Source organism: Malus domestica, chromosome 09 (genome assembly GCF_042453785.1).
Source record: "Malus domestica chromosome 09, GDT2T_hap1".
Taxonomy (NCBI): domain Eukaryota; kingdom Viridiplantae; phylum Streptophyta; class Magnoliopsida; order Rosales; family Rosaceae; genus Malus; species Malus domestica.
Window position 1 is genome coordinate 10726071 of NC_091669.1, and position 12872 is coordinate 10738942.

Below are 12872 nucleotides of genomic sequence, written 5' to 3' on the forward strand. Positions count from 1 at the left end.
ATGAAATTTAAACTTGGAAATTGGAGCCAGGGCCAATTTGTAATGCTAGGTCAGACAATTTATTTTCGAATAATGATTATCACACATCTTTTTATGTTGAGTAATGCTAGGGAGACTAAATTTGCAGATTAAATGATGTGTTACTAATAAAAATGTGCATGTTTATTAAAGGTTAAGTAATAATCCAATCATCATCTTCCATATCATTTAGTTTACAAAATTTTATCTACAAATTTAGTTTCCTAGCATTACCTTTTTGTCTACAAAATTAATCTTTATACAAATTTTGTCTACAAAAGGAGAAAATGAGAAGGAAAATTTGAATGAGAATCTTCTTTCTTCCTTACAAGAACAAGGGGCAAAGCAAATCACATCCTTTGTGGTGGCCTGCGTATGCTGCTTAATCCCTCTACGAAAAAATGAGAAGGAAAATTTGAACGAGAATCTTTTTTCTTCCTTACGAAAATTTTGTCTACAAATTTAATCTCTCTACAAATTCTATTCATGGTTGAGGTGTCTTTTCAGGGTAAATGGTTTATATTGAAGGCTATTGATACTGCAATTTAATTCTATTCAATAAAACTTTTGTCTCTTATTTTGTTAATTTGGGGACAAGCTGTTTAATTTTGAACTAATTTTGTGTGAGGTTGACTGGGTAGGAGTTCGTATGCTGAAATCTTGCGTTGGAGCTTTTGGGTTCCTAAGAAAGCTAAGGAAGAGATCTCCAACATCACTCAGGATCTCTCTGTATGGAATTCTACCACCTGCTAATTTCCACACACCCTCTCTGTCTTTTTGTTGCATGCATTGTTCTTGATCTTGATCATATTGTTTTCTTTTGTGGGAATTAATCCTGCTGCTTAATAGGGAAGACCCACCCCATTTGATCACTTTCCCAATTTAATAATTTTTCTTAAAAGTAGAAAGCTAACATGTTATATATGTACATGGTACTTAATTAGGTTTCGTTTTAGGATTGATTTTGTGGGTTTAGGATCTTGGTTGGTTAATGTCCTGCTTGGTCACTGAGAATTTTCAATTTTTCCAAAGCTTTGAATTGGAAAAGAAAATTCTTCTGATGTTTAATTGAAATGGGTATTTCAAAGATTGCATATTTTTTGGAATTTTCGGGCTTGGAAGCTCAAGAGGCTATGCCACTGGTATTTCAAATGGTAATTTTGAATTTTTTGCAAGTGATGGAGTAATTTCTTATGGATTTATTGGGTTTGGATACAATTGTTTTGGAAATTGACATACTTTTTTGTCTGTCATTAGTCAATGAATCCCTTCGATTTGAAAAGGTGTACTCTTGCTATTTTTTTCAATCGGATCTTGAACTTCTTCTGCTCAATTTGCAGCTTAATTATTTTCATTTGATTTTTATAATTTTTTTGTATTTTATTTGAGTTTAATTTGTTGAGATATGTTGAATTCGGTTGCTTGAGTAATTAGGGATTTGGTTGTTTGAGTGTCCTTAAGAGTAGCAGATCGAATCGATTTCTGGAGCGCTATATATGTCCCGCACACTGTCACTGTGCTTATTTGTGTGTCGGTGACCTTAATTTTGGTGGTGTTTGATATCCAACAGAAAAAGATGAAATTGGAATCTATGTTTGTCTAATTTTGAAGTTGTGCTGAAATCCAGAGTTTTATTTGACTGTCTATATATTTGATTCGAGTACGGATTCTGCCATGGTTTTGCATTCAGTGTGTATCCCATCTGGAAAAAAGGAGAGATGTGAGATTTTTGAAACTGTTTTCATTTAGGTAAACTTAGGGGTGGTTTGGGAGTGAGGTGCTTAAAAAAAAAGCACCAATGAAAAAAAGTTGTGAGGGTTTTAGGTGTTTGGTAAACTGAAAAAAAAGGGCTTATTTTGGAAGCTGTTGTGAGAATAAGCTGAAATCAAAGGAAAAAGCTGAAGCTGCTATTTGCAGCTTTGGAAAACTGGTTTTTTTTCAAAGCACACGGAGCTACAGTGCTCCTTTAATGAAAAGACCCACTATCAAACTGCTTTTTTTCCTTCCAAAAGCACTTTTACAAAAAAGTTTACCAAACACTCTGCTGATTTATTTCACAGCCGCTTATTCTCACAGCACAACCACTTATTCTCACAACAGCATTTTTTCAAAGCACATCAATAGCAAACCAGCCCTTAGTTTTCATTTTTTGTGGTGTCTATAGGGAGATTGGTTTTCTATCAATTTTTTATTGAGATGTTTTTTTGGCAATCTGTAGTTTCGGATTCGTTTATGTTTCGTGCTTCTGTGTAATTGAACTAGGGTTTATTAAACTCAATCACTTCCTTTTATGCTCCTGCTTTGTTACGGTACAACTCATGACGGTTTGTTTCTTTGATTGTAAATTTCAGAAGAGCAACTTTTTATGGGATCGGTTGCTGTGACTGTTTCTAAGATGCTGTGAATATTTGGTTTCTGGAATATGATTAATTTTCTTCTTCTTCTTCCATGCTTGCTTTCTATGATGGACAATGTCCCCTTTTTTTCTTAGGTAAACAGCCTTTTCACTATCTTGCATGCTTCGGCAACAAAGATTATTAAAACTGCATGTCTATTATAGAGAGAGAGATAGATGTAGGGAGAAGTTGGAATTGGAGAGAGAGAGAGGGTGAGGGAGGGATGAGGTTGCTTTCCAAAGATTTGTTTGGAATTGTTTCTCCAGTTCTTTGTATTTGTTTGGGATTGTTTCTTTTTTACTGAATTATTTTGGTTTCTGCCGCTAAAATCTGATTTCTGCTATTAATTGCTGCCGAAATGTGACTTTTGTTATTAATTTTTAACCTTTCATGTTTATGCTGCTTTTGGATTCCATTTGAATCAAATAATGTAGTTAATCTTGATATGAATTCTCTTTGCAACAAGATTAGGGACTTTAGTTTAAATTATCACTAATTTGTTCTTGATTTGGCATTGAATCTTGGTTAATTTGGACTGCCGGTGGTTACTTCTGATATAAAGGAGAAGCTGCAAGAGCTTATGATCTTGCTGCACTTAAGTACGACTGTTCTTTAACTCATATAAACTTTCCGGTAGGGTTCAAACTGTTAAGAGTTTTATGATTTTGTAAAAGCTTTTAGTAGCAGAAGCTTGGTCTATTTGCAGTTGCATTATTACACTATACAAAGCTAGCAACAGCTTAGCCCCATTCACAAATACATATTTACTTCGTCCTTGGCGTCTACGCTTATTGCTGTCACTTCTCCTTTTTGACGAAATTACGGTCTGCCCTCAGTCTCCAACTTTCTTTTGCAGTTACACTCCTGTGCTCTCGCAGAGGGAAGCTCATGGCTCACACTATCGCTTGGGCCAATCTCGGCCTCACTCACCCGTCTGACATCGACGCCCCAAAGGTATATTTCTCTCATCGCTTTCGGAATCCAGTATATATGTGTGTGCATATTCGCCAATGGAAATTTGTAATTTTGATTGTTGTCTGGTGTTGGTTTTGTGAAAAATGGTTTGTGGTGTGTGGGTTTGTGATTGCGTAGAGGTATTGATTGTTGTATTTGTTAGTTTTGTGATGTAGTTTGATGGATTTGTATCGGTAAAGATCCGATCTTTATATGTAGGGTGATTATATTTTTTTATTGTTTGATTGACTTTATGAGATAAGACCAATAAGTGATTGATTTTTGTTAATGAGGTTTTTATTTTTATTATTTATATAAATATATGTGTGTATATAGATGTGTGTGTGTGTATATAGATTTATACATAGAAGGAAGATGGATGGATAGGTGTATGCTTAGTAGGAGAAAATTAAAACCACATCAAACAACTCACATTTAAAGCTCTTTTTTTTTTCTCTTTTGACAAATCTCTCTTTGTTAGATTGCTAGGGGGTTGCACCGTGTGAGGGCCATTTATGTTTTATTATAGGCGTATCTATAGTTTTGGGAACTGGAGAAAAAATGTGGAACAAATCATTTGCACAGCAGAGGCCAACTTGATTATTTCTCGAATTTATAGTGCACAAAAATGGTTTAGTTTATATGTGGAGGGGATGAGAGAAGGCAGATATGCAAATGCTGTATCAGATATGATTCCTTTTTACATATTTCTGTGCTCACATTTGTAGTTTTAAGATTGTTGTGGGTGTTTCGTAACATTGAAGGATTCCCTGTTCCAAGAATTGTTATTCCATTCGATTTTGTGAGTCGAATCGTGAAATATAGCGATGAACTCTCTTTTTTTCTTGGTCAAAATTTAAGTTTATATTGTCCTAATCAATTGTTTCGAGTGTATATCTAAATGTGGCTGGTGAACTCGAACTGAGTCTGATATGTCAATCGCTTAAAGTGAAATGCTTTGTAGGTTTGATTTGATTTCCAAGAGATTCAATCATTGTCTTAGGCATCCTAATTCCTAAGAAATCTATTGTGCTAAGTTCTTTTTAGTAGGAAATTATGGTTGCTGATTTTAGCAATGGATTGAGTCTTTCTATTTGCTATGATTATATCTCTAAACAAGCATGACTTTAAATTAGGTGCAAATGAAAAATTTTGTTTACAAGAGAAAATGGATAGGTGTATGGTAATTAATCTTTGTTTTTCTTCCACTACATTATTTGATTTTTTGGTTGTTAAATCAAATCCGTTTGATGCACTACGCTACCAGCAGAAACGCAACGTTCATGAACTATTTTCTTTCAATTGCTCCTTAAACATAAGAGGCCATACTAGCATAAGCTGTTTGGCACGAGATTATTTAAAACTTATGTAATCGACTCATTTTTTGTGTCATTTCATGTTGGTTAGGTGAAGTTTATTTGGACTGTTATGAACCTATAATTCTGTTATCCGAACTGCAGTATATAAACTTGGTTATTTACTGCTCACGCCATTGAAGCACAAAAGTTGTTCCTGCACTAAGTTCTTTATATCGAAATTGAACAAATTTAATTTTCCTTTATATCCAAATGCATTGAAGTAATTTTGAGTTGTATGACATGATTGTTCAATTATGGCCTTGGCCGAGGCCCCTTGCAGTTTACTGACCATTTCACCTAGGCCTTAAGCTTTCATATTCTTCGTTAGACCAAATTAGTTGTGTTGGATTCAAAATATTTCTAAAATCTCTATTTTTTTTTTTTTTGGTGTGGCTTCGGTCATTTAACTAAAATTTCATTAGATTTGGTCTTCGAATTTTAAAGTCTTTGAGTTGCTAATGGATTTAATTTGTTTCCAAATTTCAGAAATTTGGATCATTGGAGCAAGAAGTTGGTTCCTTGCCATTTTGAGGTATATATATACACCCTCATTTTTATTCAAAGCCTAATTAGTTATTTACATTTTTTAATTTATCTTTGTGAAGCTTTCATGCTTGGATTTTAAATATATAATTCAATTTTGTTCGTTTTAGCTTAGAATGGAACTAGGCTTCTTTCTATTTTGTGCGCGTGTCTATATCTGTCCATTTATGTAAAACTTGAGATAACTAAGCATGTATTTGTACCAAACCCCATTCCAATTGAATGGTTGGTGTATTTGTTCCAAACGACATTTGAATTGGATGATTGGTTTATTTGTTCTAAACCCCATTAGAATTGTATTTGTATTTCTGCCTTTTATGGATGATTGGTGTAGCTACTATGATTGTCAGATTGTGTATGTTGGTTATTGCTTAACTGAGCAAATAAAATTAGCAAAAAAGTAGATGCTATGTCAGTGTATGCCAATGGGGAGTGTAGCTATGAAATATATGATTACATTGATCAAGGATGATGAGTATAACAGAGTCCTAACTGAGCAATATATGTTAGTGACTCAGTGTAGATGCTATGCTTTGAATTTAGTGAGTTTTTTTGTTGAATTTCTCTTGCTTCATTTTATTTTTTAGATGTACAAGAGTAGAAACCTTCCGTACAGAAGCTTCACATCCTCTCTTAACAATTTGTGTGTCTTTCTGTCGAAATTATTCATGTCTTCTTGTATTACGGTTTCAAAAAGGATTTCAATATTATTCATGTCTTCCTGTATTACGGTTTCAAAAAGGATTTTATTCAGCGTTGGTTTCGATATGATAGTATCCTGTTAACCACTATCCTGTTAACTATCCTATGGAACAAAGTTCACAATTTCTTATATTTAGACTCAAATGCCAATAGATTATGAGTGGTTTTTAATCTTTGAAGATCTGGCATCTGGTTTGTAGATTTCTCTTATGCCGGGTTTTACCTTTCTTATGTTGTTTTTTTTTAAATTAATTTTTTTGGAATTTTCAGAATTTTGGGTCATTGGAGGCAGAAATTGGTTGCTTGCTTGACACGATGAGGTATATAATTATACACCCAATTGACTTTGATCTTTATGTTTTTAATAATTGCGAAAGAGTAGTGTTAATAATTGAGAAATCTGTGTTAAACATGTTTACATGACAAATTCATCTTAGAGATTTGTTTGGCTTTGAAATTCCATCAAAAGCTATGGTTTTTGTGCGACTGATTTTGTGAGGGAGATAAGGCACGACCTTCTAATTTGGTTTTTTCTTCCTCATTTTTGAAATTCCTTCAAAATCTTGCAATTTGCCTTTCTAAATTAGCTTAAGAGCTTACATAAAATTGAAAATTTCGTTAATTTGATCATTGAGATTGGTTCTGAAATTCCAATTTGTTTGAGCAATGACAAATTGGGATTGGTTTTTAAATTTCCCCATTCAAAAATACATAGCAATTTTAGCTACCATTTGTTAAGCAAATACATGGCTAATAATTAACGTCTGTTTACTCTCAAAAAACCTTTCCCAAATCCTCAAATACATAGCTAATTCAATTAAACGCACATTTGATTGCTGCAATCAATGCCAGATAATCTTGAGAGTAAGCATTGTTCAATTTTAATTGCCAATCACAGCTGAAATTATCTTATTTATTACCACTATTGATTTGGATCTGTAATACACAATGTTTAGATCATTTGGCTTCTAGCTACTTTAGTTTTTCAGCATTGAATTGTAGGATTAAGGTTTTTGATTGAGTTCTTATTTAATTTCAGATTGGAATGGGTACAATCTGAGCACTCCTAAAACTGAAAAGTTCTCCAAAGATTGCGAGAATGGTTGTGTCAGATATGGTTTATTGTCCATGCAAGGATGGCGTACCACAACGGAGGATGCTATGAGTGCATTAAACTTTTCTCTTCCTATTTGAAGTTGTTTTCAGAACATAAATTCTTTTATGTCCATTCTCAGAAGTTTCTACTGTTGTATCATTTTCCGTCTTTATTTTGCATGCTATAGTTAGGATTCAACTGAATATGATTTTACTTGACATGTTCAAATCCTCATAATCATGTTCTTGAATTTTACTATATGTATCGTGTTCTTTGCATTTCATTATCTGAACTCTGTTATTTGAATTTGGTTACCTGAATCGTGCCTAAAATTTGATATGGCCAGTGGCCTTGTATGGCTGGCTGGTGTAATTTGGGAGGTTTTTAGTCAATGGGAGACAGAGGACAAAGGTGTGGGGCAATGAAGTCAAGTGGGATTAGGAATTTAGGATAGAATTTTTGCGAATTTATGGGATTAGAAGTCTTCCTTTATTTTTGTCTTGGTGTGATCAATTGTAACAAAGAATTTTCATTAAATTGAGGCAGTGGACCTACTAATTTTCAACCGTTGTTCATCTACAGTCTTCTCCATTCTCTTGGACCAAGCATGAAATCCCAAGCACTCTATCACCACAAAGCTGAAAAGCAATCCAACAAACTCTTTTTCTAGAAGCACTTAACAAAACCTTTATATGGGTTAATTGTTGTTTCAATTATACCAGATTGAAAACGAGCATGGAACCATTGGTCAAGCATACGGGCTGTTGCTTCTTTTTCTCAGGGAAACAGAGCATTTTTTGCAACCACATATTTTGTAATCAGCTTGATTGACTGTATATAAAAGTTAAGTTGCTTATCTTACCTACATCATTCACTCATCTATCCTTTTTGTTCGTTCATGACTATATTGATTTTTTTTCTTCAGGTTAAATGTGTCTTATTCATATAGTTAAAGCTCGTGCATTCAAGTCTCGCAGCAACACGCTGGCATATTACTAGTAATACACCTATTTTATGGGTACCGTATGTATTTTGATAATTCAAGAGAGAGCAATCAAATTATTACATGTTACCCTGAATGTGCAAAATGGGATCGATCCAGTAAATGTTATGCATAGATGTTTAGCCAGCCACCATCTTCAATTTTTGCCTAGATATTAGGTTTTTTTTTTTTAGTTTTTTTTTAAATTTTTTTTTAAAGGTTGAACTTAATGTTACATTATTTTACGATCTATAATTACAAAGAAATAAGGTCATGGTGTCACCGTTGTCAAATTATTATATGATTTTACGATATAGATCATTTCTCCTGTCATGATTTTACGAACTATAATTAATTAGTCAAAGATACAAGATCGCATCCAATTTTTATAGAAATTTAGCTAACAACTCCAGCACTATCGACAGGAATAGAAGAACTAGTGCATATAACCAAAGAAAATTGAGATGGTGAAGTGACGGGGGCCGCCTTTGATTTTAATGGTAAGTGGCCAATAAGATTATTTTACGGCATCTTCCCTATAGATTTCTGTATCCTTACGTTACCGTAAAGCATTTCTCATACTCTATTAAATAAGGGGGAAAGCCTTGCAGTCGTGATCAAATAGCTGTCTTTCTGTCTTGCTCGATTGATTTTTTCGTTGAACGGGTATTTGTTGGCGGCCAAATCTACCATTATGTCAATCCGTAAAATGACCTTGCCTATTTTCTTGGAAATCTCTCTAAATTTACTTAACCGGTCTGCACAGGAAGGAGAGATTTTTTAGTGTGATCGGCACACGAAGTGGTACACCACGTATCATTATATAAATGATAGGATTTGTGTGTCAGAAAGCTAATAACTTAGAAAATAAAATTTTCCACTACTTATATAAAAACATGTGGTGTACCACCCGGGTTCGCGTCTCAATTAAAAATTTCTCCCAGGAAGCCAGAACAGTAGATGTTGAAAAGTAGCTCAGTAGCACTATAAATGTCTGCGTTTGAGCAAGCACTGCAATTGCAAACGTATAATCTAAATGGGTGCCACAGCAGTAGCTACTAAGCCTCATGCTGTTTGCATTCCACTTCCGGCTCAAGGCCATATCAAGGCAATGCTTAAATTTGCAAAGCTCCTCCACCATAGAGGCTTTCATGTTACCTTCGTCAACTCCAAGTACAACCACAGGCGCTTTCTAAAATCCTCGGGCCCCAGCTCCCTTGATGGCTTGCCTGATTTCCAATTCAAAGCCATCCCAGACGGCCTTCCAGATTCAGATGCAGATACCACCCAAGATGTCCCATTGCTTTGTGATTCAATCAGAAAACAAAATTTCTTGGCTCCCTTCCGTGAACTACTCATGAAACTCAACGGTGATGCCATATCAACATCCACTAATCCTCCAGTAACTTGCATAGTTTCAGATGGTTTCATGTCGCCGTTCACAATCACAGCCGCTGAAGAGATTGAAGTCCCTATGGTGCTGTTCTACACTATTGCTGCATGCAGCTTTATGGGCTGTATACAATTTCGCGCTTTGGTTGAAAAGGGACTTGCACCACTCAAAGGTGACATAAATACAACTTTTCAAACAATTGCTTAATTTGTCTTTTAACTCTTATTTGCTTATTTCTAAGCATGTAAATGATTTTTTTCGTGTTGTAGATGATATCTGTTTGACAAATGGCTATTTGGAAAAGGTTATAGATTGGATTCCAGGAATGAAAGATATCCGTTTAAAGGAGCTCCCAACCTTTATTCGGACTTCAGATCCTGACGACATCATGTTTAACTTCATAATGGAATCAACCGATAAAGCTCATAAAGCTTCTGCAGTTGTTCTTCATAGTTTTGATGCCTTAGAGCCAGATGTTTTGGAGGCTCTCTCATCTATGCTTCCACTTGTTTATCCAGTTGGCCCTCTTCAATTACATCTCAATCAAATACCAGAACACCCCTTGAATATTGGATATAGTCTATGGAAAGAAGAAACAGAGTGCCTCGACTGGCTAAACACAAAGGCGCCAAATTCAGTTGTGTATGTGAATTTTGGCAGTATAACAGTTACGACACCTGAACATCTTGTCGAGTTTGGCTGGGGACTTGCAAACAGCAAGGTTCCCTTCTTTTGGGTAATTAGACCTGATTTGGTTATTGGCCAATCAGCGCTTTTGCCGCCCGAGTTTTTGGCTGAAACAAAAGAAAGAAGTCTCATTGCGAGTTGGTGCCCACAAGAGCAAGTCTTGAACCACCCATCAGTGGGAGGATTTTTAACACACAACGGTTGGAATTCAACCATGGAGAGCCTCACTGCAGGAGTGCCTATGCTCTGTTGGCCATTCTTTGGCGACCAGCAGATGGACTGCCGCTATAGTTGCAATGAATGGGGCATTGGCATGGAGATTAGTAATGATGTGAAGAGGGATGAGGTAGAGAAGCTTGTCAAAGAGTTAATGGAGGGAGAGAAGGGTAAGAAAATGAAAAATAAGGTCATGATGTGGAAGAAGCTTGCAGAAGAAGCTACTGAACCACATGGTTCTTCATCCAAAAACTTAAACATGTTAGTGAATCAAGTGCTACAGAGGAGGATGGGGGCCTAGTTGCAGTGGCACTAGAGCCAAGAAAACTCCCACCTCACTCAAGTTCGATTCTCACCACCCCCAAATTTAACGAGTGACAAAAAAAAAATCAAGTGCTACAGAGAAAAATCTAGACCGTCATCCGTAAGAATATTTCTAGTCATGTATTTCTTCCTTTAGCTCTAGCGATGTTTTGTTATTGTTATTTATTGCCTCAAATAATAATTGGCTATAGCTATATAAATAGTAGGGTGGTGCTATCCATGCAACCATTTTTACTTCTCACACGTTCTTTGTTAAGTTTTATCTTTTGATTTTTTTAATTCATTCGATTCAATGACTAAATGCACAACATTAAAAAGAAGGAAAACACAAACAGGGTTAAAGGAAATTATAGAAAATAAATTCCTACTTTGAATATCTAAAGTGTGCAATAATCGAACATCTAAAATATGCTCTTTTGACATATTTGAGGGACCTATTACTCTTTCACATATCCTATTTCTTTATTCTTTTTCTTTTCTCACTCTTGATGAACATGGTGCTCATGGCAACTCATGGTTTGTCTCCTTCAATTTTGTAAGGTCATAATTATATATTGTAATGGTTAAAACCTCATGACGATTATGTGAAAAAAAGTAATTTGATGGGGTTATTTCAAGAGGTTTGTAATTACCTCTAAAGGTAAAATTTTAATTTTAATTTTTTTTATATGATAAATTTTCGAATGAAATTTTAACAGATGGAGTTTTGTGAAATCAATTTTAAACCCAAGGGGTGCAACTGTACTTTCAAAAGTCTCAAAGAATTTTTATCAAAATATAAAAAACCTAAATATGAGTGGTGTAATTTGAGTGTAAGTGAGAGTATGAAACTGCACTAACAAATTAGCTTATCTATATCTCATATCTGTATGAACTAAAGCCCGCCTAACATGACTCGAAATGTATCATCATTTGACATAAAAGCTAAGAAATAGGTTATGACCTTATTGTTAGGGTGATATTTTATATATATTTGATAACTCTTTTACCTATAACTTAGTCATGATTTTATAGTAAATTGGTGAGTTTGATGTGTTTTTGTGCGATTTTTGTAGAGAACATAATTCGTGAATAAAGCAGGGAATTGGAAGCTTAAATTAGAGAAACTCAAAGAATTATCGAATGAGATGTGACTGATGGGCTGGAGCAAAGAATGGAACAATACATCATATAGGAAATTGGATCATTAAAGCAAGCCCAATAAAATTAGGCGGTGCAAGCATGCGGTGATGTGTTTTCCCAAAAAGAATTGGGTTTGAGAGTCCAAAACGGCATGGGATTAGGCAAAAAGAAAGAAAAGGCATAGAAAGAAAAGGAGGTTTTGTTTTTAGCAGCCGCAAAAGGAGGGGAGGAGGACGAGACTCCAGCTTTCCAGTGGGGGTACGCTTGGGAGAAGGTGGCAGTTTTGGGGTTTATCGCATACGGTTCCAGAATTAGGGTTTTGGGTTTCTTTATGTCATCGAATTCATCCATGTTTGTCATTAGTTTAATCATGAACTAAGTCCTTTTGCTAGGATTAGGGTGTACTCTTATCATGAATATCTAATTCTTATTATTTCATATTGATCTCGGTTGTTTTCCATGTTGAGTAATTGTTATTGTGCTTTATCGTTATCAAATAACTGGCCATTATTTGTGTGAAGAACTAAATTGGGACTGACAGGTTGAGTTTAGTAGATTGCTTCTCATAACGATTACCATGAATTACATAATTGAGTAGACATACTGGTTATGATTTGTGTAGTATTGTGAAATTATCCATTTAGCGTAAAGGGATTCGATTCTCTACTTTTGTGGCTAGACATAGCATGGGTAGATAGTTAGAAACACAGTTAGTATATTCTGAAAGGAAATATTGACGAATCAAGGGATAATTGCTAGCAACATGGGAATAAGTTGAGTTTAATATGAATAACGGGATTAGATGGGATTGAGAATGAGGAACCTGATGTCCTAGTGCTTCAATATATTAATTTTTCATAATTCATTCACTTTTACTTCGTGTTTGTTCAATTGATATTTTCAATTTCATTTGATTTTTTGCATATTCGAATTTGTCATCGTTATCCATCTTTTATTTAAGTTAATAAAACTAGCTACGGCCATTGTTTGAAGTCAATCTCAATAGTAAATTTAGGTTAATCTCAATAGTAAATTTAGGTTAATCCGATCCTTGTTTGAACGACACTCTACTTATCACTAT

General features: G+C 34.8%; 2 protein-coding genes across 7 annotated transcripts; both read left to right on the plus strand.

Moving 5' to 3' along the window:
- Positions 1–283: 283 nt before the first annotated feature.
- LOC108173825 (uncharacterized) lies at positions 284–7353 on the plus strand. 6 transcript variants are annotated; one of them, XM_070827304.1, is made up of 8 exons: positions 288–526; positions 660–747; positions 2370–2509; positions 2977–3047; positions 3271–3368; positions 5213–5258; positions 6242–6291; positions 7011–7353. In XM_070827304.1, exons 3-8 carry the CDS (start codon positions 2467–2469, stop codon positions 7039–7041), a joined length of 339 nt encoding a protein of 112 aa, XP_070683405.1. In that variant the 5' UTR covers positions 288–526; positions 660–747; positions 2370–2466; the 3' UTR covers positions 7042–7353. The 6 variants fall into 6 exon arrangements, 1 of the variants encoding a protein (XP_070683405.1); XR_011584031.1 differs by lacking the exon at positions 2370–2509 and having other exon boundaries at positions 285–526; XR_001790641.3 differs by lacking the exon at positions 2977–3047 and having other exon boundaries at positions 291–526.
- Positions 7354–9026: 1673 nt separating this feature from the next.
- LOC103441424 (7-deoxyloganetin glucosyltransferase-like) lies at positions 9027–10910 on the plus strand. The gene is made up of 2 exons (XM_070827305.1): positions 9027–9614; positions 9712–10910. Exons 1-2 carry the CDS (start codon positions 9086–9088, stop codon positions 10644–10646), a joined length of 1464 nt encoding a protein of 487 aa, XP_070683406.1. The 5' UTR covers positions 9027–9085; the 3' UTR covers positions 10647–10910.
- Positions 10911–12872: the final 1962 nt, after the last annotated feature.

Coding starts and splice junctions, on each gene's coding strand:
- LOC108173825 (XM_070827304.1), top strand. CDS start 2,467: ATGCTTGCTTTCTATGATGGACAATGTCCCCTTTTTTTCTTAG. Junction 2,510..2,976: donor ATGTCCCCTTTTTTTCTTAG/GTAAACAGCCTT, acceptor TCTGATATAAAG/GAGAAGCTGCAAGAGCTTAT. Junction 6,292..7,010: donor TGCTTGCTTGACACGATGAG/GTATATAATTAT, acceptor ATTTAATTTCAG/ATTGGAATGGGTACAATCTG.
- LOC103441424 (XM_070827305.1), top strand. CDS start 9,086: ATGGGTGCCACAGCAGTAGCTACTAAGCCTCATGCTGTTTGCATTCCA. Junction 9,615..9,711: donor GGGACTTGCACCACTCAAAG/GTGACATAAATA, acceptor TTCGTGTTGTAG/ATGATATCTGTTTGACAAAT.